Source organism: Galeopterus variegatus, unplaced genomic scaffold, assembly GCF_000696425.1.
Source record: "Galeopterus variegatus unplaced genomic scaffold, G_variegatus-3.0.2 Scaffold2002, whole genome shotgun sequence".
Classification (NCBI taxonomy): domain Eukaryota; kingdom Metazoa; phylum Chordata; class Mammalia; order Dermoptera; family Cynocephalidae; genus Galeopterus; species Galeopterus variegatus.
The window spans coordinates 239819-265055 of NW_007728113.1; the positions used below are offsets into that span (position 1 = coordinate 239819).

Below are 25237 nucleotides of genomic sequence, written 5' to 3' on the forward strand. Positions count from 1 at the left end.
ATGGCCGCAGAGGAAGCGAGGTAGGGCCCGGCTCACGGAGGACGACTGGAGGCGGTGGCCGAGGAGCGGCGCCCCTTGTCGAACGCATGACGTGTTCCCTGCACCTGTCCGTTCCGCCGCCGCCGTCTCCGACGTCGTCGCCCAGCCAGGTAGGAACGGTCAGCGCGCCAGAGCTACAGGGACAGGACGCGGGTTCGAATCCCGGCCCGGACGTTTCTCGCAGTCCGTGCCCTTGGGCAGGGGCTGACGTCACCTCGCCTGGCCTCAGTTTCCTTATCTAGTGCCGTGAGGAGGCGGGGCATGGGACGTGGTCAGCGCTTTATCGGTGCCTGTTATTAGAGCAAGAGGGTTAGCAAAGGCTCAGGTTCCCATTCATTCATTAAAATTTAATTGAGCGCCTATTATATGCCAGTCACTGTATGGGCAATGAACAGACAAAAATACCTGTCCTTATTGGGCTGACATTCTAGGCCAGCGCTGTCCTTTAGAAATATACGTGGAGCCACTTGTGTAGTCTAAAACTTTTTAAAATTTAAGTTCTTTAATCAGTGCTGTCTAGTAGAAATGTAAGTGAGCCACGTGCGTAGTTTCAATATATTAAGTCATTAGCCATGTTTTTTAAAAAGCAAAAAGAAACAGGTGATAATTTTAATAAAATTTTTTTATTTAATGCAATACGTCCAAAATATTATTTCAACATGTAGTTCGTATAAAAACATAACGAAAAAAAAAAAACCGACAAAAATTAAAAAAAAAAATACGGGATCTTTTACATTTTTTGTTCTCCCACGCTCTTCTGAAATCTAATGTGTATTTTACACCCAGAGCACATCTCAAGTCAGACTGGCTACATTTTAAGGGCTCAACTTGAAGTCGTACATTGCCAGTGGCTACTGCATTAGACCACGCAGTGCTAGATGGGGAGGCAGAAGAGAAATCAAATGGTGAAAAGGGTAAGAAGAAAAGTAAATTGGGGAAAGGGCAAGGGGAACGTGTGGGTTATGATTTGAAAGAGGGTGGCGGGAAGGTTGAGAACATGGCATTTGCGGAAGGATCAGAAGGAGCTTGAAAATACTGAACAAGTAATTATGCTCTTCATTGTTTAGAGCAGTGTTGTCCAATAGAACTTTCCAAGAGGATGGGTACGTTCTGTATCAGCACTGTCTACTTCGGTAGCCACTAGCTCCGTGTGGATTTTTGGCCCTTAACGTGTGGCTAGTGCCACCAGAGAACTGAGTTTTTAATTGTATTTCATTTTAATTTAAGTCTAAATAGTCACGTAGAGCTAGTGGCTTCTGTAGTGGACAGCATAGGTTTAGTATGAGGATGGCAAGTGCTCTGAGTTGAGCGTGTACTTCATGTTAAATGCTTTATGTACATTCTCCTGTCTAATCCTAGAAATAGTTTTGTAAGGTGGGAGCTATAATTATTGTTGCCATGATGAAGAATGAAGTCCTTCATTCATTCACCTATATTATTATTAATAGACTATCTTTTCGGACAGTTTTGCATTTACAGAGGTATTGCAAAGGTAACAGAGAGTTACTGGTATTTCCCACACTTTTTGGGTGGAGGTGGGGCTGGCCAGTACAGGGATCCAAACCCTTGACCTTGGTATTATTAACATGGAGCGTTAACCAACTGAGCAACCGGCCAACTTTGTTTCCCCTATTAGTAACATTCTTTATTAGTATGATACGTTTCTGTTAACTAAAAGTTTTTTGTTTTTTTTTTCCTTTTTGTCTTTTTTACTGACCGGTCACGGGATTGCAACCCTCGGTGTTGCGTCCGCACCGCACTCAGCCAGTGAGCGGGAACCCGTCTCCACATGGGATCCGAATCCTCTGCGGGAGCGCCGCCGCGCTCCCAAGCGGCGCACTCTCCAGTGCGCCACCAGGCCGGCCCTAACTGAAAGTTTTTAATTTATTTAGACTGCCTTTGTTTTTTACCCAATGTAATTTTTCTCTTCCAGGATCCTATCTAGGAAACCATGTTACATTTAGTTGTCCTGTCTCTTTAGCCTCCTCTTGGCTGTGGCAGATTCTCAGAGGTGCCCTGTTTTTGATGACCTTGACAGTTCTGAGGAGTGCTGGTCAGGTATTTTGTGGGAAGCACCTCTATTGATATTTGTCTGGTGTTTTTCCTTTGATAAGACTGGGACGATGGATTATTGGCAGGAAGACCAATGAGGTCAAGTGCCATTTTTATCACAGCATATCAAGGGTACGTCCTATCAACGTTACGTATGTCTGTTGACGTTGGCCTTGATCACCTGGCTGAGGTAGTGTTTATCAGGTTTCTCTTATTGTATACTTTGAAAGGAAGTCACTATGTGCAGCCCACACCTGAGGAGTTGGGGGCCATGCTCCACCTCCGTAAGGGCATACTATCTACACAAATTATTTGGAGTCCTTTTGCAGGGGAGATTTATTCCTTCTCTCCCATTTATTAGTTTATTCAATCATTTAATTAGATCAGTATGGACTGCTGGATATTTTATGCTTTGGGTTATAACCCAATACTGCTTTATTTTGTTGCTCAAATCCAGTTTTGGCCATCAGGAGCTCTTTCACTGGGCTCCTGTAGTTCTCTGAAATACTCCCATCAATGTGTATTTCCATTTTTTGTTTTCTTTGGAGCTCTTTTGATATTACAAGATGCTCCAGGCTCATCCTGTATATTTCCTGCCCCTGTCCTAGAATCAGACATTTCTCCAAGGGGCCCTGGTTCCTTTTATTAGAGAATGGTATTAGAAACCAAGATCTGGGCATCAGAAGCGCTCAGTGTTACCAAAGTATTGTTTCTTTTAGATTATCAATACTTTATTTTTTTTATTTTTGGCAGGTAAAGGGATCAGACCCTGGACCGTGGTGTTATCAGAACCATGCTCTAACCAACTGAGTAACCAGCCAGCCCAGATCATCAATACTTTTTAACACCCCATAGTGCACCAGGTGCAGGCGCTGAGCCCTTGGGACACAACAGTGACTGTGCCAGAGGTGGCATGTGCCCTCATGGAACTTAGAGTCAACTTGCAGAGATAGGCTTAAGAGGGCAGCTCCGACACTCACTACCTGTGCAACCTTGGGGTAGTTATTTAACCTCTCTGAGCTTCAGCCTCCCCATCTGTAAAATGGGCATGACTGTAATGCTTCCTGAGGGCACTGTGAGAATTAAATGAAATAACCGACTTTTGAAATCTCTGGCACAGATCTGGCATAAAGCGTTTATTAAATCTTATTAATAATGAATTCCATAAACAAGTACAACATGCAGAGGTTTAGAGTGACAGCAAAGCGTGTGACAGGAAGACCTGGCCTCGTTTCGGGGTGTCCATGGAAGCCTTCCCATGTCAGTGGCGCAGAGCGGGGATAATATTTTACACAGGAAGAATGGCAAGTGCAAAGGTCCTGAGGGAGGCCTGGAGAGTAAGGGGAGTGATGTCCAAGTGCACATGTCTAGGAAGGACAGAGCCACCATTTGAACCCAGGTCTGCTTGATCTCAGAGATCTTTATTTCCCTGATCTGAATTTGAAGTAGGAAGTTCTTGTTTTCTGTTTTGTGTTTTTTTATAGTCCTTAGGGGTAGGAATCAGAGTACATTCCAGCCACAGTAGTTACAAATTGTTCCTGGAGAGACACAACGTGGACACATAAATTCACCCAGTATGACAAGGGACAGGCAAGAGACAGGCCTTTCACAGAGGGCAGCATCTGAGCTGATTAAAGCGTGAGGGAGAGTCAGCCAGGCAGAGAAGGTAGGAGATGGGAGTTCCAGACAGAGAGACCAAAGGCAGGCGCAAAGGCACAGGTTTGTCCAGGAGGATCATTCAGGGAACAGGGATGCACGTTGTGAGGGGAGAGGCCTGTGAGATGGGACCAGCTTTAAAAGGCCCTGCAGAGTCAGGCAGACAAGTTGGGTTATGATCCCATAGATCTGGAGTCAATTCGTCCCGTGCCTGTTTTTATACAGCCCATGAGCTTAGATGATCTTTACACGTTTACATAGTTGGAAAAAAACAAAAGAACCATAGTATTTTGTAACGTGAAAATTACATGAAATGCAAATTTCAGCATCCCGACAGTTTCATAGTAACACAGTCATGCCTCTGTTTTGCCGATTGCCTATGGCTGCTCTCAATCTTCAATAGAGAGGCAAGTTACGCAGGACTAGCAAACTGCATCACACGGAGCTGAGCTTCCCCTGTCACTGTTTTCAAGTTCTTGCTAGTTTTTTTTTTTTTTTTTTTTAAAGATGACCGGTAAGGGGATCTCAACCCTTGGCTTGGTGTTGTCAGCACCACGCTCAGCCAGTGAGCAAACTGGCCATCCCTATATAGGATCCGAACCCGTGGCCTTGGTGTTATCAGCACCGCACTCTACTGAGTGAGCCACGGGCTGGCCCTCAAGTTCTTGCTAGTTTTTGAATGAAGGGCCCTGTGTTTTTATTTTGCACTTGCAAGTTTGTTGCCAGTCCTGGCAATAGAGACCATATGGTCCGCAAAGCCTCAAATATTTGCTGTCAGGCCATTTTCAGAAAAAGTTTGGAGATTCCTGCTGTGGTAGGCAGAATAATTGCCCCCAATGAGTCCATGTCCTAAATCCCTAGAACCTGGGAATATGTTACTGCAAGAGACTTTGCAGATGTGATTAAGGATCTTGAGATGGGAGATTATCCTGTATTATCCAGGTGTCCAGTGTCATCACAGGGTACTCGGGGAGGCAGGAGGGTCAGAGTCAGAATTGCTGCACTAGTGGCTTTGCAAACAGAGGAAGGGGCCATCAGCCAAGGGCTGCGGGTACCTCTAGAAGCTGGAAAAGGAGGAAACGGATCCTCCTCTGAAGCCTCCAAGAGGAACCAGCCCTGCCCATGCCTTGATTTAGCCCACTGGGTAAGACTAATTTCAGACTTCTGACCTCCGAGATGTTAGAAAATAAATTTGTATTGTTTTAAGCCACCAAGGTTGCAATAATTTGTTATAGCAGCCCTAGGGAACTAATATACCAGGCGTAGGCAGCGAGCATCTAAAAGAATTTACCTTTAGTGAGCGAATTTTATTTTATTTTATTTTATTTTCCAGAAATTCAGCATTTATCGACCATCATAGTAAAAAATTAATTCAGTTAAGGAACATCAGTAGATACAAAGAATAGTGGGTGAAAGTTTCACGAAGAACAGGGTATTTGCATAATCTCAAAGAACTTCCTCACAAAGGAAGTACATTTTAATTATAAAGGGAGAGTAAAGTAATTTTTCAGTTGAAAAACTTTGCAAATGTTACCTAATCAAGTCACCAATGTTAACATCACCAAGTAATGGGCAAATCAAATTGTATACCACACAATAGGATGCACTGAGAACACTTCTAGGATATTCTTTCAAAAAATGTATTTGAATCTGATCATAAGAAAACATCAAATAAACCCAAACTAAGGAAAATTCTGCAAAATAACTTTTCTGTCATCTTCAAAAGTGTCAGTGTCAGAAAAGGCAAATAAAGATTGGAGAACTGTTCCAAATTGATGGAATCTAAATAAACACACCAGCTAAATATACATTTTGGGGCCGAGCCCGTGGCGCACTCGGGAGAGTGCGGTGCTGGGAGCGCAGTAGCGCTCCCGCCGCGGGTTCGGATCCTATATAGGGATGACTGGTGCGCTCACAGCGCTCACTGGCTGAGCGCAGTGCAGCCGGTCTCAAAAAGGACCAAAAAAATTAATAATAATAAATAAATAAATATACATTTTGATCCTGGATTGGATCATTTTTTCAGTGAAGGATGTTATTGGGATAACTGGTAAAATATGTATACAGTCTGTGAATTACACATCAGCAATATGCTAGTGTCAGTTTCCTCCTTTGGATGGTTTTATTTTGGTTATATAAAGAATGTCTGATTATAGAAGAAATAAAGTACTTGGGGATGATGGGATATCATGTCAACCACACACTCTTCAATGACTGAGCGAATTTTAAAATGAGAGATGTAAGCAATGATTTGTTTATTCATTTGAAGGAAGGGAACCAGAGGCAAGCAGGGAATACAACCAGAAGAGGAGGGACATCTCACGGGAGGCTGTCTGGACAACCTAGGGAAAGATGACATCAAAGAGGGACATGGGTGGGGACAGTATTGGTGGAAGGTACAGAGAGAAGGAGGTAGATTCCAGATTTTAAGAGGTGGGATCAGGGAGTGGCCAGTTAGCTCAGTTGGTTAGAGCCTGGTGTTGATGACACCAAGGTCAAGGGTTCAGATCCCCACACTGGCCTGCTGCCAAAAAGAACAAAAATAAGAGGTGGGATCAGCTGGATTTGGTGTCCAGTCAAATGTGTAGAAGGCCAGATCCATTAGATATGGAGATGGGGGAAGTCATTCTATTGGAACCATTTGTAGGGCTCTTTATGTAGGTTGGGATTATTTGGGGGGGCTATCAGAAGTGGGTGTAAATGTCAGGTAAACAGTTCAATGGTCAGCCCCCAAACAGCCAAGGCATCACAGCACAGAAGTTGGGCAAGCTCAAGCAAGCCCGAAGAACGTTCTAGAAGTCTTGTGTTCTTTGGAGGCCAGACTTCAATCTGATTCCGTCTCAGCACCAAGCAGGTTGGCCAGTTGGGAAAAACAGGAAGCTTTATTTTTTCTTAGGCAGTTGAGTTTATTTTCAGGTTAGCCACAGTTTGGGGTTTGCTTTCCCAATGAGGTCAGAATTGAAGAAGCAAGGAGCTGCAGGTCCTGACTCCTTGCAGGCACAGGATGTTCGAGATTCCTCGTTGTGCACAGTTCTGACCTGCAGAGGCCAGCCCTGGAGCAGGCACAGAAATGCGGGCTTTCCTTTGGGAATCACCGTGCTAATCATTACTTTGCTTCCCCAAGGCTTGTTTGTAAAAGGTAGGTGGCACTGCCACCTTGGGCACCACCAGGCTGAGCACTCAACACCACACAAGATAACCTGGGTCGCTGGCCTGAACGAGCTTGGGAAGTTTTGTTTTCCAGAATTCACTTTCTGGATCCAACCCATAATAACCCTTCCAATCCACTATCTTTGTGGTAAGAATAGAAACGGGCATTTTATCTTCTGTAGCATCAAAGAATAGGAAAACCCCTCACAGCTCTGGTTTCTAGGGTCACGAGGTGCCCTGGTTTCCCCCTTTTGTCCCAGAGCAGCATTGATTATGTCCTTTTTCAGGTATTCCCATGTGGACAATAAGTCAGTAAATTACACGGTCGCCTTAGTTTCTCCAGTGACTCATTTGGTAGGAGCCACTATCACTTTGTTTTTTTAAGGTGTCTATTTTTTTTAATCCAACTGTTCTTTTTCATGCCATTTGAGTCCTTGTTTTGTCTATAAACATTTTACATTATTTGTTGGGTTTTTGCAGTGCTTTTTATTTATTTAAGTGAAAATTCAGTGGTTTCTAATACCCTCACAGATTTATACAACCATCACCACTATCTTATTTCAGAACATGTTCATCACCCTGGAAAGCAACCCTGTACCCATTAGTAGTCACTCCCTCCCTAGCCCCCTGGCACGAATCTTCTTTCTGACTATGGATTTGCCTATTCTAGACATTTCATGTAAGTGGAATTTTGTAATATGTGGCCTTTTGTGTCTGACTTCTTTCACCGGGCATAATGTTTTCATGGTTCATCCATGTGGTAGCATGAAGTAGTACTTCATTCCTTTTAATGAGTGAATAATATTCCAGCGTATGGATTTAACACCTTGTGTTAATCCATTCATCCACTGATGGACATCTGGGTTGTTTCCACCTTTTGGGCCATTATGAATCATGCTGCTACGAACATGGGTGTACAAGTCTGTGTGGACGTATGTTCTCATTTCTCTTGGGCACATATACCTAGGAGTAGAATTGCTGGGTTGTATCATTATCCCATGTTTCACTTTTTTTGGAGCTGCTGGACTGTTTTCCCCAATCTTTATAAATGAGATGGAGTCTTCACATTTCTCAGTCATTAGCAGGAAGTCAGTTTACCACTTTAATTCCTCCAGCCCTGCTGCTCATCCAGGGACTCACAGATTTGCCACAGTCTACCCACAAGGTGGCTCCAACCTGCTCTCAGTGTGCCGGGGGCAATGACCCCTGGGGCAAGAACCCCTGGAGAAGGATGGGTGTCTGGAATACCAGGTTCTGCCCCACCCTGACAACTTTCACCCTCCCCAGATGAAAGATCAAAAAATACAGCCAGCAGCATTTCTCAGTGTGCACAATTAAGGGAGAGTTACTCGAGGTGGGCAAAGCCAGGTGTTATCAGTCTATTAAAAGCTCTTGCAAATTGATAGCATTCAAAGGAGCAAAGATCAGGAACCATGTATAGGAAAAGGGGAGCCAGCAAACCTAACAAGGGCCCGTGGACAAGGTGAAGGATTGTTCCAACCCTGCCAGGACCCCAACACTTGCTTTCCCAAGGTGGTGGCCAAACTTGTGTTCTTTGGGGGCCACATGAATCAGGAAGACCCTCCGGATGATACATAGCATATAAGAAGGTTCATAGTGTGACCCTGTGATTATACACTGGAAATGATCCCCAGCCACCCATGAAATGAGCTATCCATGGGAGGATGTTTCTTACAGTCTTTCACAAATTACCTTTAGACTGGAAATGAGAGCAATGCCCAGTGATCAGGCCCAGTGGCTTGTGTATTCACCAGAACTCACAGGCAGGAGGCCTGCCACCCCATGGAATAATAGTGGCTCCTAGACCCTGGACTGAGCACTCTGCAGATGCCCTTGAATCCTCAGAGTAAGCCTGTGAGCTGGCTTCTTTTTGCAGAAGGATCAAGTAGGCCCAAAGTTACAGCACGCATGCTCTTGGAAGGGTGGCGGGAAGGGGGTAGGGGCTGGGGTAAGAGACCCCGAAGCTTGTGCAGAGAACATTGATGCTCCCCTGGGCATGATGTCAGAGAAAAGAACAGGGCCCCCTATCTATGGCTGCAGAGGTGAGGGGAAGCAAAGAAGAAAGGAAAGGGGAGGGGACAACAAGAGAGGCCCCACCCAGGGGCGACAGGAGTCAAAGGACTGGTGAGAGATGGGTGAGGGGTTGTAGAGAGTGGAGGGGGCTTGCAGAGGGGAATGGGAGGAGCCCAGCTGGGTGGGAGATTGTGGGTTCATGGTGGTATCCGTGGGGTGTTAGTTCTACCTCCTTCATCCAATCAGGGTCCCACAGCTTTAAGATGCTTGGATTTGGAGAGAAGAGGGCATTTGCAGTTAAAGCAGTGGTTTCAGGTCCAGGTGGGAGAGAAAGGATCAGTCTTTTTTTTGTACCATCCCGATCTCCCTTAGGCACCTGATGAACTTCTGTCTTGCCAGGGTACATCCTGGGGTTCCAGCCTGGGTGAGCAGGAGAGCTCAGGTGGCCCTTGTAACCAGCAGGTACCACTGGCTCTTCCATAGGTCAAGGAGCCAGGATTCTGGGGTTTGAACACCCCATTCTCTGGCAGATGGGGCTGACTTAGAGCCTGGGTAGGAAGACGGGGTGCCACATGTCAGGGTCTGAGGCTCAGGGAGGGGCTGCATGGACATCCAAAGAGGCTGGCCAGAGCAGCTGCAGCCACAGTACATCCCAAAGCAGGGAGCCAGGAGCCAGGAGCAGATTGGGTGGGCCCGGGTGGTAGGAGGGCCATCCCCTCAGATTAGCCTCCCTCCCCCAGGGTCAGGGGCTTCCCTGGACACATGCTCGGGGTTTTCTCTACCCAGATCCCAGCTGACTCCTTTCCCCTGGCCAACGCCCCGTTCCCCAGGATCACAGCTGCTCTACTCTTGCCTAGCGCAGGGTCTGGCTCTCAGCTAAGTTGTCGGCAAAGGTCAGCCCTGCTCTCCCTGTCACTGCAGGCTCCTCGAGGAAAGAGCCTGAGCCTTGTCCCCTTTGGTGTTGCCAGTGCCCAGCACCTGGCTGGCACCCAGTAGGTGGCAAAGGTTTGCTGTTTGCATGAACAAGCAGTGAGACCCTTCTTCTGAGGGCCAGCAGCAGAACCGCCCCAGCCAAGGTTTATTATATCCCAGCAGATGCAAGGCCCCCGTGGGGTCAGGCCTCCAAGCTGGGGTCCCTTCCATGGTGGGTGAGACAGGCAGTGCACTCCTGCTCCAACCCAAGCAGGACCTTTCCAACCCAGGGGGTGGCAGTTGAGGAGGGGATCGGTGATGTGAGTCTGGCAGGGAAGAATAGGGAAGGCCGAAGAAGGAAGGATGACACCAATGGGGCAGGGGAACCCTCCACCCCAATTCACGCCCTCCTCCACCAACCCCATCACCTGCTGACCAGTTGAATGAACTAGCTCATGCCCCATCCGGAGACCAGCACAGGCTCCAGAAGTTTCCCCAGACTATCATCTGCCTCACTCACTTCTCCCAGCACAGTGAAGGGCCTGGGACCCAGAAGCCAGAGCCAGTTGGGCCTGGGGGTGGAGAAAAAATGGTACTATTCTTAGATCCATCTTCCTCCAAGTGCTGGGCTGCACATTCCAGAGGTGGGAGCGCTCATCCCACACAAATGCTTCCCTTCCCCAAGCAGGCCAAGGGTCATGAGGAACTAGAAACAGCTTTTCCCAAGAAAGGCGGGGGGTGGGGGGCAACAGAGAGCAGGGGTAGAAAGGGCAAAGGTCACCAAGTAGAAACCCTCCAGCTGCCCATGGAGGGAAAAAGCCCCTCTGAGTCTGGAAAGAAAGCAGCTGTCGGCAGCTATGCATTGCTTAGTTGGAGCCCTACTAAGCTTCTGGTGGTGGGGGCTGGCATGTGCATTGTAGGACATTTATTTTTATTTTTATTTTTTTAGTAGCTGGCCGGTATGAGGATCTAAACCTGTGACCTTGGTGTTATAAGGCTGTGCTCTAACCAACTGAGCTCACTGACTGGCTTATTGTAGGACATTTAACAGCATCTCTGGCACATGCCCCTCCCCTGTAAATCCCCCCCATCCCCAATTTGTGACAGCCAAATATCTCTGCAGGCATTGCCAGCTGTTCCCTGGAGGCAAAATCATCACTAGGTAAGAACCACCACTTTGCAAAACACAGTCTCCCTAGGTTCCCATGCCCATGATGAAGGCCTTCAGGTCACATCTGAGTCAGGTATTTAGGGAGCCTTCTGTTTTATGTGCCTTGTTCCCTCTGCCTGGAATCGTCTCCCCATCTCCACCACCATCTTCCAAAACTAAACCCATACATCACGACCTCCAAGTAGTGTTCCCCATCTAACGAGTTGGATCCTAAAGGGTGTCGTGGTAGACTAAATAATGCACTCCCCCAAATGTTCACATCTTAATCCCCAGAACCTGGGAATATGTTCCCTTACCTGGCAAAAGGGATTTTGCAGATGGGATTAAGGATCTTGAGATGGGAGATCATCCTGCGTTATCTGGGGGCCCAGTGTCCTCACGAGGTCCTCATAAGAGGGAGACAGGAGAGTCAGAGTCAGAGAGAGACTGGAAGATGCTACGCTGCTGGCTTTTCAGATGGAGGAAGGGGCCACAAACTGAGGGCTACAGGCACCTCTAGAAGCTGTAAAAGGAGGAAACAGATCCTCCCCTGGAGCATCCACGAGGAACCAGCCCTGCCCACACCTTGACTTTAGCCCAGTGAGACCCATGTTAGACTTCTGATCTCCAGACTGTAAGATAATAAATTCAGTTTTTTTAAGCCACTGAATTTATGGTAATTTGTTACAACAGCCATAGGAAACTTATACTAGTGTCTACCCTTTAGCCCTGAGTTGGGGAGAGTGGTGGGGAAGTCAGTTTGGCACTTTCCTCCCATGGCATGATCTGTATCACACGACAGAGCTGCTGTCTATGGTGTTCATCTTCCAATAGATGGGGAGGAATCAGTGTAAGAAGGTTTGGGGGTCAGAGCTTGAGTGCACCAGATTTTCTCAAGCTTGATACTGTCAAGAGCCTTGTCAGAGACATGGAGAAGCAGACAAAATGACTGCTTTTTCTCCCCAAACCAAACAAAAATAGTTATGTCTATCAAGCCCCCAAAGCCCTCTACCTTTACTTCGTGAAAACACCACTTCCACATGGGTGGCCCACCACAGCCATGGCTGCCACAAAAGTGGCTCACCACCAGAGCAGTAGCCACAGCCACCATGCAGGCGGCCCACCAGACACTCAACTGCATTGACACAAGGAGAGTCACCAGCAGAGACCAGAAAAAGAAGAGAAAGTCTCTCTCCTCAAAGCCCACTCCAGAGTAATAGAACAAGCAACTGCTCTACCAGATGACCAGACATCAACACCGAGATACTAGAAATATGAAACACCAAGAAAATATAACACTACTGAAATAATACAGTAATTCTCAAATACCAGACCCTATAGAGCAAGAAACCCTTGAAATGACGGAAAAGGAATTCCAAGCAACAATCTTAAGGAAATTCATTGAGATTCAAGGAGACTCAGACAACATAATGAAATGGAACAAAAAATCCAAGATATGAAGGAGGAAATTTACAAAGAGTTTAATACCTTTAAAAAGAATGTAGCAGAACTCATGGAATCGAAAGATTCACTCAATGAAATAAAAAACACAACTGAGAGCTTAAGCAGCAGGCTAGAACAAGCAGAAGAAAGAATTTATGATCTTGAAGACAGTCTTTTTGAAATAACCCAGGCAGACAAAAAAAAGAATTTTAAAAAGTGAAGGGAATCTAAGAGAGCTAGCAGACAACCTTAAGTGCACAAACACTTGAATCGTAGGTGTTCCAGAAGGGGAGGAGAAAAGAAAAGGCATGGAAAACCTATTCAAAGAAATAATAACAGAGAACTTCCTAGGTGTAGGGAGAGACACAGACCTTCAGATCTAAGAGGCTCAAAGATCCCCAAACAGACTAAACCCAAAAAGATCCTCTCCAAGACACATTATAGTCAAACTGGCAAAGCTTAAAGACAGAGAGAGAATCTTAAAAGAAGCAAGAGAAAAGCATTGTCACCTATAAGGAAGCCCCTATTAGAGTAACAGCAGACTTCTCATCAGAAACTCTACATGCCAGAAGAAAATGGGATGATATATTCAAAATACTAAAAGAAAAAAACTACCAGTCAAAAATACTGTACCCAGCAAGGTTATCCTTCAGAAATGAGGAAGAAATAGTGTATTTTCCAGACAAGCCAAAACTGCAGGAGTTCATCAACACCTGACCAGCCCTGCAAGAAATCCTCAACAGAGCCCTGCTTCTGGAATCTGAACACCAACAACCACTACCATGAATACACAAGAAAGAACAAAACCCACTGGTAGAACAAAAATGCAAACAAGCAAGAGAAAGAAACAATCTTACCACCACAAAAAACCATAATGACAATGCAACAAAAGCAACCAAACTCTCAGTATCTTTGGAAGATGGTAGGGAAATAATTCATTTTTCTAAAACTGCTAAGTAAAAGGGAAGAGTCAAGCATTTATCCTGTCTTTCCTGTATGAATTGTTCCTCAGGGTAACCATAGTAGCTGAGGAGGGAACATTTCTGTCTATTCAAGTATCCAGCTAGTAAATAAAGAGGGAATAAAATAATTAGAATATGGTATTTTGCAAAACCCAATTGAAATAATGGATCTAGCAAAGGATCATCAATGTCTGCTAACGTCACAGAGAGAAGATCAGACATAATGGGCCTCCTGCAGTAAAAACATATGCCTCTGAAGCCAAATCTAACCTGAGTGAGACTAACAGGGGATGGCAGAACATGTTAAATGACACTACTGGGATGTAGCCAGCAAATCCAGACCTTGGGAAACTTTACGCGGTAAAGAGGGAAAAATTAGATAAAGAGGGAACCTATAAATGAAAAGAAACTCAAGAGACAGCTGACATTGTAGCAACCAATGCCACAAGCAGAACCTGTTTGGATCCTGATATAAGCAAATCAATTATAGGAAAGAAAGAGGGAGAGGGAGAGAATTGGAAAAATTTAAACATGTTTAATGTTTGATTAATTAAGGAATTATTATTGATTTAAAATAAATAGATTTTACCTATCCCCTTCCAATTATGGCATCTGAAACAGTATAAAAATCCAAACAACTGTAAAGTGGAGGCGGATACATGATGGGATTTCAAAGCCAGACAGATGAAGCAGGTCAGGCCCAACACGTGGCCCAGGCTGTCAGGGTGCCAGAGCCAGGAGCCTAAAATATAATCCAGGCCAAGCTGGCTGCCTGGAGATGGGCAGGGTGAGGGCATGCCAGGCAGAGGGTCCTGCTTGGCCAAAGGCTTGGCATGAGGCCGGTGGAGGCAGGAGCCCTGGAGGAGAAGCAGGTGCTGTGGAAGAAGAGGCAGGAAAGAGGAGGCACAGAGGTGGTGACCCAATCGCCCTCGCCAGCCTCTGCTCTAGCACAGCACCCCCGGGGCTGAGCCGGCACCCAGCAGATCTTGACCCATGTGCTCAGAATGACCAGAAGCCAGGGGGTGGGGCAGCAGAGGTGAGAGGGGGGACAAGCAGGAGCCTTCTGCCCTCCCTAAGCCTGTGGGTGCTGACAGCCTTCTGAGGTCCTTTCCCACATGTGGCTGCTTCACCGTACTGCCAGAGTCCCCACATTTGAGAAGTAGGTGGCAGTGGGAGGCTCATCTTTTTCTCTAAGGGGTTAAGGAGGTAGCCTAGACCCTCCCCATTCCAGAGAGAGACCCTCGTCTGGGATCAGCCCCCCTCCACCCCATGGATCCTGTCTCCCACTTTCTTCTTCCTGGGCTATTGAGTCTCCCCTGCTCCAGTCTGACCCCTCTATGGTATCCCCCATATGACCATGGCAGAGCTCAGACACAGCCTTGACCACAACCCTCCCCTGGCTAAATAAATCCCTTCAACAGCTCCCCAGTATTCTCTCGATGAAGGTCACCCTTCTTGGCTTGGCATGTGAGGCCCTGAATAGCCTGTCCCCTCCTACCTCGTCTTCCACTATCCGCCCCCCACCCCACCCCCAGCCATTCTGCCCTTGATGTTTCCCTCTAGTGTCCTGCTCTGCTGGCCTCTGACTTACACCTGCTCATCCTTCAGGTCTCCAGTTAGCTGCTGTTCCCTCTGGAGACCTCCACATCCCCGCAGCCTGCATGCAGAGAGTTCTGACCATGCAGCATTGCAGCATCCTGTAAACATCCCCCGACTAGCTGCAAGCCCCACTGGGGGAGTGGCATGTCTGTTATCTATCTGCCTTCTGTTCCCAGCTCCCTGCACACCACTTGGCACGTTTTTACTTTACTTTTTTTTTTTTTTTTTTTTTTTTTTTGGCAGCTGGCTGGTATGGGGATCCAAACCCTTGACCTTGCTGTTATAACACTGTGCTCTAACCAACTTAGCTAACAGGCCAGCCCTTGGCATCTGTTTTTAAATATAGGTTTTAGTATTATGCAGGTATGGAGAGGCCAACAGATCAGGAGACAACTGTCATTGAAAAGATAATTTGTTATTCACAGTTCCCAAGAGCAGGCACTACACGGGGCCACATGGGCAAGCACCAGGGCTGGTAAGGAGGTTGGGGGAGAGGGGGAGGAGGAACGTGGGTAAGAGCCTTTATTGTGCAGAAAGGAATGGGTGAGGCAGGGTAAGCAGGGTTAGGATTGGCTAGTTTAAATCATTTCAGGGGTCTCTGAGGCATAGAGGCTGTTTTGAGTCGGGTGCCTGGCCCTGGGGTGATTAGGACAGGCGGATAGTGGTCAGGAGTTTGGAAGCCTGATAAAGGAAGTGGTTGGGGGATATGGGTTCTGGATTGGTTGATTTCCATATGAAAGGTGCACTAGCAAGGTGAGTCCTTTACTATCTGTAGGAACTGGCTAGCCCTGGGAGGGGCCATCTGTCTGGATTCACAAAGCCCCAGCTGTCAAAGCATCAGAATAAAAAGTGATGCTGAGTACAGCACCTGATTAGTATAGGTGGGGGAAAGGAGTCAGATGTGGATTTGAAATCTAGCCCTGCTACTCACTTGGTCAGGCAACTTAACGTCTCTGAGCCTCAGTTTTTTTTTTTCCTTGTAAAGTGGGGATTAAAATTAATATTATAGGGTTATTGTTACCTCAATACACTCAGTTTGTTTGTATATTTATTTATTTATTTATTTTTGCTGGCTGGCTAGTGTGGGAATCTGGATCCATACCGTTGACCTTGGTGTTACAAGGCAGTAAGCCACTCTGTTTAAAGGAGCACAGCCCACCCCCAGTCTCTCCTGATCACACCAGGATTGGTGGCAGAGATCCTAATCTCAGGGCATCTTGTTTCATTACTTACCGCTTGTCTTGTCTGCTCTGCCGCTAAACTATAAGCACTTGGGACCATCTCTTCACTGCTTGTCCCCAACACCCAGCCTGGTGCCTGGCACAAAGTAGGTGCTCACTTAGTGTTTGTTGAATGAATGAGGTAGCAAATGGCCCCCGAAAGGTGTTCAATGAGGAGTCAGTGACATCACTGTCATCTCTGATGGCTGCAACACCTGACTCATGACCCTATAGGGCCCTCTGATCAGGGCCCACCACCCTCCCTCCCCATGCCTCCCCTGCCCCAGCTCCAGCTGGCAGAACTTGTGTCAGGCAGCTGCAGTTCCTAGCTGGGGGCAGTCCAGCCCCCACATGTCCAGCAGGAGCAGGAGAAGCACAAGGACCAAGATCATGACCAGTGCCAGTAGTCTGAGTCCCTCTGGAGGGTCATGACCCCACCCAGCCATTGCTTCAGCTGTCCCCTGCAAGACAGAGGCCACTGGTTAGCCTGGGGAGGGGAGGACCTTAAAGCCAGCCTTCCAGGAGGCAGCAGAGCCAACACTTCAGGGACACAGTGAAAGAGGTCTCACAGAGACTGCCTGTAAACCAAGTCCCTGAACATCAGGCCAGGGGCTTGCAAGTCATCCTGAAAAAAACCTTTGTTCTCCCCTCCTTTAGTTGCCAGGCAACCACTGTGCATCTGAACCAAAGCAAGAGGCAGCTGGTTTAAGGATACACATAGACTGAAAGTGAAGGGACGGAAAAAGATATTTCTTGCAAAGGCAAACCAAAATAGAGCAGGGGTAACTATACCTCTATCAGATAAAATAGACTTTAAGTCAAAAACTGTAAAATGAGACAAAGAAGGTCATTACATAAGGATAAAGGGATCAATTCATCAAGAGGATATAACAATTGTAAATATATATGCACCCAACATCAGAACACCTAAATATATAAAGCAAATATTAATAGATCTGAAGGGAGAGAAGACTGCAATACAGTAATAGTTGGGGAATTCAATAACTCACTTTTGACAATGGACAGGTCATCCAGACAGAAAATCAGTAAAGAAATATTGGACCTGAACTATACCCTACACCAAATGGACCTGACAAGCATACACAGAACATTCCATCCAAAAGCAGCAGAATACACATTTTTCTTAAATGCACATGAAACATTCTGCAGGGTAGATCATATATTAGGCCATGAAACAAGTTTTAACAAATTTTTTTTTTTTTTTTTTTTAAAAATGACCGGTAAGGGGATCTCAACCCTTGGCTTGGTGTTGTCAGCACCACGCTCAGCCAGTGAGCAAACCGGCCATCCCTATATAGGATCCGAACCCGTGGCCTTGGTGTTATCAGCACCGCACTCTACCGAGTGAGCCACGGGCTGGCCCTAGTTTTAACAAATTTTAAAAGACTGAAATCATATCAAGTATCTTTTATAACCACAAGGGTATGAAACTAGAAATCAATAATAGGAGCAATTCAGAAAATTTACGCATATGCGGAAATTAAACAACATGCTCCTGAACAGCCAATGAATCAAAGGAGAAATTAAAAGGGAAATTAAAAAATAACTTGAGACAAATGAAAATGGACACACAATATACCAAAACTGATGGGATGCAACAAAAGCAGTTCTCGAAGGGAAGTTTATAGCAATAGTTGCCTACATCAAAAAGGAAAAAGATCTCAAATAAACAAATTCTCTGGAGGCAGCTGGCGGCTGGCCGGTTAGCTCAGTTCGTTAGAGTTGATAACACCAAGGTCAAGTGTTCAGATCTCCATACGAACCAACATGACAATGGCAGGCTCTCAAATGCTTCTCTCAGAGGCCAAGAGTCTGAGCAGAGACCTGGAGAAGGCCAGGGTCTTCTAACTTCAGCCTGCAGTGTTCCCCCAGTGTCCCTGTGTCTTTGTGATGAAACCCAGGTCTCTGCTCCCCAGCCCTCCTCCATTAGGGAACTGTCACCCTTTCCTTCACAGTATTTAAGAAATAAAAGTCCGGTTTTCCTGCCCAACAAAAAAAGGTGGGGTGGTGGTAAAATGACTTGGCCTTCCTGACCCTCAGTCTCCTCTTCTGTACAGTCGGCCCAATATTGAGCGTCTGGGAAGATCCTTCAACCGTGTGTACCCACAAGAGGTGCCCTCCACTGGGCGGAGGGTGCTTCCCAGAGCTGAGCTGAGCCCCTGCCCAACCGCTGCCACTGCAGCTGGCTGGGCTTGTGGAACGAAGACCCCTGCCTACCCTCCCAACCCTGCAACCTCTGGGGTGTCAATTTTTTGAGTTTGGCTGAGCTGCAGGCTGGAGACCACCCCCGACCACCCCCATCCTCAGAGCCCCCAGCTGTGCTCATTTCACACTTGCGGAGAAGGTTGACTCTTAACGCCCCCAGCAGCTAACCCTGGCCTGGCTTCCCCCAGTTCAGCCCTGATCGTGAAGATCTGGCCCTCACACTTAGCCACTGTGGTCCTCAGAACTCCAGGCTTTAATTCACGGCCTCGTTTCTCTGAGCATCCAGTCTCGCGCCCGGACACCTGGGTCCCGAGCGAGCATGTCCCTGTGTACGCTGCGTTCTGGTCCCTCGAGGGCCCCCTCGCTCAGACCCTCCCCTCCCCACGAAGGCTGCCGATGGGACAAACCCTGTGAGGCCGGGCGGGGAGGTAGGCTCACTCGCCAGGGGACCTCCGCCAAGTCTGGGTAACGCCAAGTCTTGGCCGCTGCCCGCCAGTGGGACAGGTAGGCGCCGGTGGGCCGTAGCGGGGAGGCTGTCCCCAGCGGGCCACGCCGCGTCCCTACGCCCGCAGGCACGCGGAGCCGCGTCCCGGCCCAGCTTCATCCACCCGGTGCAAGAGGTCGAGGAACTGCAGCAGCTCTCGGGTCCGGGGGCTGCCACTGGCCACAGCACCGCTGGGCGACCCTGCAGGTTGCGCGTCCAGGGGCTCGGGTGGGGCGGGGCTTACGAAGAGCTCCAAGCCCCGCCCAGAAAGCCTAGTCCTGGGCCCGAGCTGTTTATAAAGCCCCGCCCACCGCCATAAGCCCCACGCCAAGCCCCGCCCCCACGCCTAGCCGCACCCACTCAGACCCGCACCCTCTCTAGGCTCCAGCCACCAAGCCCCGGGCCCGGGCCCCGGGGAGCAGGGAAGGGGCCGCCACCAGGAGCTCCCCAGTGGAGCTGGAGAAGTGAGAGAGGGGTTCAGGGTGCGATGAATACCCGGAGAGGGCCCATTAGCTGTGGACGTGGGCTCTAAAAAGTTAAAAGCAATTAGCCGAGAGGTCTCCGCAGCAACTCTCCCCGCCTCCCCCAACCTTTTGCTCCTGTTCCGGGCGGGTCACCGGGGAAAGGACAAATGCCTTCTAGGTGAATTTTGTTTCGCTTCCTGCAGACATGACTACCCGGAACGCCTGGCTTTTCTTCCAAAACCAGATCATCTCTTTGTTGTGGCGGTTGTTAATAACAGTTTATTGAAATTATTCTCAAGATAGTATTGGAGGATGATCACACGCCGTACACTTTGCCCGTGGCAGGTGTACCATTCCGTGGTGTTTGCTATATTCGTAGAGTTCTGCAGCCGTCACGTTATCTAATTTCAGAACGAAAAGAAACCCATACTCTGGAGCAGTCGCCCCCCACACCCCGCCACCCCGCCCCGCTCCGTTCACCCTTCCTCCAGCCCATGGCCACCGCCAATCCACTTTCTGTTTCTATGAATTCGCCTATTCTCAAAACTAGGGCTTTCCTGTGACATAAGTCACCCCATTATGTGCAAGGAGAGAGCGATGAAATAAAGTCAGGGACCCACAGAACAGGTGACTTGGGAGTGGGGAACAGAGGTTAAGGTTCCCTCTCAGGGCTTTCGGCAGTCTGAGGCTTATCCACAGGAAGCCAGTGTCCACCCAGGTGTGTGCAGGTGAAGGAACCAGAGAAGGAGACAGGAGCCTTTAGGGAGACAGCAGGCATGTCACGACGCCTGGGATGGGGGTGGGGGAGGCGAGGGGGCCGTCGGGGCTACACAGTTGGGAGAATCCCTGAGTGAGTCTCGAAGAGTGGGTGGGGAGGCAGAGGGAGGGTGGAGGGAGAGCAGGGGGTGGCAGGGTGGGGCTCGGTCTATAAAGGGTGAAGTTCACCCTGCTGGCCCCGCAGACAGCAGAGCCCGGTGTACACTCCAGCAGGCACTAGCTCCCCGGACATAGCAGGCATCGGTGAGTCCTTTTCCTGACCATGGCTGAGGCCAGCAAGCAGCAGGTTCCTCCAGCACGACTTGTCCCCATTTTGTGCCACCTGCCTCCCTTGCCAAGGGCCCTGGTGCCAGGCTTAAGGTGGAGGTGTTCCCAGTGCCTGCAGCCATCCTCCTTGAGTCCCCATCACCCCCTTCCACCTCCCCAGGTGGCTCTTTTATCCCTCGAGGTGCCCAGGGAGAGGAGCACCCCACACCATGAACCTGTGGCTCTTGGCCTGCCTGGTGGCTTGCTTCGTGGGGCCCTGGGACTCCACTGTCCACGCCCAAGGTACTGTCTTTGGCCATACTTACCCTATTCCCCCTACCTCCCCCTTTCTGTTCATCTTCCCTTCCCCCACCCCCACCTCACTCCATTTGCCCCTCCCCTCTTCCAGGAGTCTCCCCTGATCCCATCTCTGATGGCTCCTGCCTGTGGCATGCGGGAATTCCTGGCATTTGTGCAGCTCCTGGGGAAGGTGGGGTGGGGAGAACAGAGGGTCCCCAACTGCTTCTTCCAGAGTCCCTGTGGTGGCTCCTTTGTAGGACTTCAGCCAGCCTAGGGACTGTGAAGGGCAGAGGGTGGCTTCCAAGTGCCAGGGACACACTGGAGCATCCTGACCCTGCAGAGCCAGGGTGGGGTTGGAGATCAGAGCCCTGGAGACCAACAGGAGTGATTTCCCATCCAGGTCCCCCACCCCCACCCCTCATGCAGTCTGGCTGAGAGTTGCTACTCAACCTCTCTGAGCCTCAGTTTCCTCAGCTGCAAAGTGGGAATCCCAAATTCCCACTGCATAAACCCAACATGAGGGTCCAATGAGTTCAGTGCCTGGCAACAACAATAATAACCATTCATGTTATTCATGGGGACCCCCTCCCCTCCTCCCTTCCTCCCCTCCTCCCCACCCCAGAGCAGGCACTTGAGGATTTCATTGACCAAAGGACACTTCTAGGCATGTGGCAGCCCCCAAGAGCCCCACCACTGGGTCCTACATCCCCATGGGTCCCAGGGAGGCCACTGAGCCCCAGCACCTGGCTGAGAAGGGCCCCTGGCCAGATTGAGGACCCACGGCCCCACCCTGCTGCCCCCACCTGCACCTGTTCCCAGAAGATCTTAGCCTTTGCCCCGGAGGGGGCCGGGCTTTGGCGCTTTGTTCTTATTGTCCTGTTATCAGAGCCCAGCCCAGGCCCTTTGGTCCTGGGGGGAAAGGTGGCCCCCCAGCATTGGGAACTACCTGTCTGGCACTGCAGCCCCTGGTTCCACCTGACTCCGCTGTCCCTTGCCCTCAGGGGCCAAGGTTAGGGAATGCCAGGAGGACTCGATCCCTCCTGCTCCCCCCAACCCCCCTACTGGGCTCTGCCTGGACTCAGACTTGGCTGCTGGAGGTGAGTTAGGCAAAGGCAGATTGCAGAAGCCGGGGGAGGAGCCCACCCTGGCCTCTGCCACCAACTCATTAACTCATTCTCCATTCATTCATTTCACCTACTCATCCTCCCAGATGTTTCTGGCATCATCACCTCCTCCTCTGGGTACCCCCCCCCACCCCCTGCACAGATCAATGTCCCTGTCCCTCACCAGGCTGGGAGCTCCCCAAAGACATCACTAGTTTTGATGTAATCTCTGTGTTTGTCTGGACATTTGGCATCTAGTAGCGGGCTCTTTAAATGCTTTTGGTAGACCAATGGGTAAACCAACATAGAACTCCTGGTTTCTGGCCAGGTAACTTGAGTAGTCACTGTGATGGGTATTTGAGCTAGTCCTATGTGGGGACCTGGCCAGTCTGCAGCAGGAGTGGGGTCTTAGGAGGGTGGGACTGGGCTGGGGAGGGTTGGCCCTGGCCCCTCTTCAGGGTGCTGCACCTGCCCTCTGTCACCTTCTGCCACAGAGCAGGAGTGGAAGAGACCCCTTCCTAGCTGGGGTCTGCCGGCGCTCTCCATCTCTGGCCAGCTGTCCCCATATTAAGGGCTAAGGTTGAGCCAGGTGACTTTTTTATCATGCAAGCTGTTCCTAGGTCTCCTCCAGGCCTGGAAAGTCATGGTATGTGCCTATATGTGCAGGCTGGTGCCCACATCTCTGGCCATCCATGCCAAGTGCACACACACAGTGCCATGCACTTGCAGGTGCCTTTGAGGATTGCTGCCTGGCTTACCACCGCCACGTTGGGTGGGCTGTGCTCCGGCACGCCCGGGTTTACCAGCACCAGGACGTGAGTGGAAGCTGTAATCTACCTGCCGTGATGTAAGTGAGGCCGTGGGGCTGGGGGTTCACACCCAGCTTAGCTCCCCCCTGGCACCTTAACCTGGGTACCCCCTTTCCACCCACCACAGATTCTACCTCCCCCAGAGACGCAGGATGGTGTGTGGGAACCCACAGGACAGGGGGGTGCAAAAGGCCATGAGGTTCCTGGATGCACGGACCAAGAAGCTCCACAACACCCGGATGACCTTCCACGGTGGGTGAGACCCCAGCCTAGCACTCGGGGGTCCCATCCTCCCTTCCCACGGGCCCCTGTGCTTCTCAACCCCCTGAGGGAGGGAATCAGAGCCCAGTGTTCTGGCAGCCGCCCCTACCCCAAAGAGAGCCCACTGCTGGGAAGTGGGGGACTGAATTAATGACCAACCAACCGAGTCCTGTCCAGCCCACTCAGTCAGGACACTTTCAGTTGCTGGAGATGGAACACTCAGCAAATGGGAAACTCGATGGCTCAAATAACCAGCCTGCGCCTTCAGGCTTGGCTGGATCCAGGTGTTGACCAAGGTCTTATCTATTTCTCTCTGTCTCTTGGACAGGATCTCATGCTGGGAGGAAGAAGTTGAGTTCTGGAACCTCTGGGCTACCATCGTCCATGTTTAGTGATCCCACTCATAGCAGTAAGAGGAATGCCTCCCTCCCAGCAGCAGCTAATCCAGGTGACCATCTGCCACCTGTCACCTTTGCTAAGGGTTGAGGGCTCATAATCAGCCCAGATCCCCAGGGACGGGGGATTCACCTCCAGGACCAAGGGGGACTGGCTGTGCAGTCAGCTCTGCAGGTTCACACTGAGGGTACAAGGGGGCTGTCCATGGCCCCGATCCAGCCCGGGGAGCTGTCACCAGGTGGGTGGACTGAGAGCTCCAGGGCCCGCACAAGAAGAAAGAACAACCTGTTTTTCCCTCTACTCACACACCACTGAACGTAACACCTCTGACACTTCTGACACTAGATGTTGGGGTTTTTTTTACCCCCACACGCCAAGCATTTATCCAGTGGACACCAATTCAGTGTCCTCTCATTCCATTCTTTTTCTTTTTTTTTTTTTTTGGTGGCTGGCGGTATGGGGATCCAAACCCATGACCTTGGTGTTATAACACCGCGCTCCAACCAACTGAGCTAACCAATCAGCCCTCAACTCAATTCTGACCTTATCCACCTGGGAGATAGTGTCAGATGCCACAGGTTAAGGACTCAGTCCCACAAGACTGCCCCCCACTTCAGAAACCAGTCGCAAGTAGTAGATTGTCACCTGTACTTCTGACCAACTGGCTGTAAATCAGGGCTCTCTCCTTGGGTTCGCTCATTTGCTGGAGTAGCTCACACAGGACTCAGGGAAACAGTTTACCTGTTTATTATAAGGATATGACGAAGAATACAGATGAACAGCCAGAGGAAGAGATACATAGAACAAGGTCTGAAAGGGTCCCCAGTGCAGGAGCTGTTGTCCCTGTGCAGGTGGCGTGCACCACCCTCCCGGCACATGGATGTGTTTACCATCCTGGAAGCCCCCTGAACCCTACAGCTCAGGGATTTTTTTTTTTTTTTTTTGTCTTTTTTCCATGTCTGGCAACGGATCGCAACCCTCAGTGTCGCCCCCGTACCGGACTGGGACCGGCAATGGGATCGCAGCCCTCGGTGTTGCTCCCGCGCCTCGCTCAGCCAGTGAGCGGGAACCGGTCTGTATGTGGGATCCGAACCCTCGGCAGGAGCGCCACCGCGCTCCCAAGCGGCGCACTATAGCAGTGCGCCACCGGGCCAGCCCAGCTCAGGGATTTTTATAGAGGTTTCATCACGTAGGCATGATGGATTATTGACTCCATATCTGGCCCCTCTCCCCTTCACAGAGAATGAGGGTGGGTCCAAAAGATCTAAGCTTCTAATCATTGATTGTTCTTTCTGGTGACCAGCCCCGTCCGGGAGCCACCAAGAGTCACTCATCAGAACAAAAGATTCTACTATCACCAAGGAAATGACAAGTTCTGTGCCAGGAATTGGGAAAGGAGACCAATAGGTATATTTCTTATTATTTCATAAGCCTCAGTTCCACTGCGGTCCCCGTCACCTGCTGGCCTCCCTAATCCCTCCTGCAGGACTGTAAATCCTCACATCTCCAGGATCCACCAGCACAAGACAGGCTCGATCTTTCTGTGCCACAACCATCCTGCAGCCAAAGCTGCCCCAGCCAAATCTTCATCCCTGTGCCTGCCTCCTGGGTGGAGAGGACCTCCTCTCCACCCCACCACCTCCTGCCTCTTGGGCAGCTGGAAAGAGGAAGTTGACTTTATTTTAAGTCCCTTGCTGCTCCAGGGACTGGAATCAAATCCTGGGCAGTGGCTCTGGTAGAGAAGATTCCTCAGGATACACCGCCCACCAGTAGCTTCTTTTCATGGTTCCTCTGGCTCCTTGCAAAGCTTTGGTAGGTCCAAGGACACCCCTCCCAGAATGTATTTTTCTATTACTTTTAAATAAACCTTTGGCAGTGTTGCAGGGGGAAACATCATTCCTGCCCTTATCACATTTTATTATGAGGCTCAAATTACATTTAGGCCCCACCACAC

The 25237-nt window shown here is 49.4% G+C and overlaps 1 protein-coding gene across 2 annotated transcripts; it reads left to right on the top strand.

Moving 5' to 3' along the window:
• CCL25 (chemokine (C-C motif) ligand 25) lies at window positions 1-25179 on the top strand. 2 transcript variants are annotated; one of them, XM_008580022.1, is made up of 6 exons: window positions 1-149; window positions 22438-22664; window positions 22754-22878; window positions 23216-23335; window positions 24587-24690; window positions 24770-25179. In XM_008580022.1, exons 1-5 carry the CDS (start codon window positions 87-89, stop codon window positions 24688-24690), a joined length of 639 nt encoding a protein of 212 aa, XP_008578244.1. In that variant the 5' UTR covers window positions 1-86; the 3' UTR covers window positions 24770-25179. The 2 variants fall into 2 exon arrangements, with proteins under 2 accessions (XP_008578244.1, XP_008578245.1); XM_008580023.1 differs by lacking the exon at window positions 1-149 and adding an exon at window positions 20396-20717 and having other exon boundaries at window positions 22547-22664; window positions 24587-25179.
• Window positions 25180-25237: the final 58 nt, after the last annotated feature.

Excerpts from the sequence above, each read along its gene's own strand:
- CCL25 (XM_008580022.1), top strand. The coding sequence starts at position 87 with ATGACGTGTTCCCTGCACCTGTCCGTTCCGCCGCCGCCGTCTCCGACG. Across the intron at positions 22,665-22,753 it reads TGTAATCTACCTGCCGTGAT|ATTCTACCTCCCCCAGAGAC; the intron begins GTAAGTGAGGCC and ends CACCCACCACAG. Across the intron at positions 23,336-24,586 it reads CCCAGCAGCAGCTAATCCAG|CCCCGTCCGGGAGCCACCAA; the intron begins GTGACCATCTGC and ends TCTGGTGACCAG.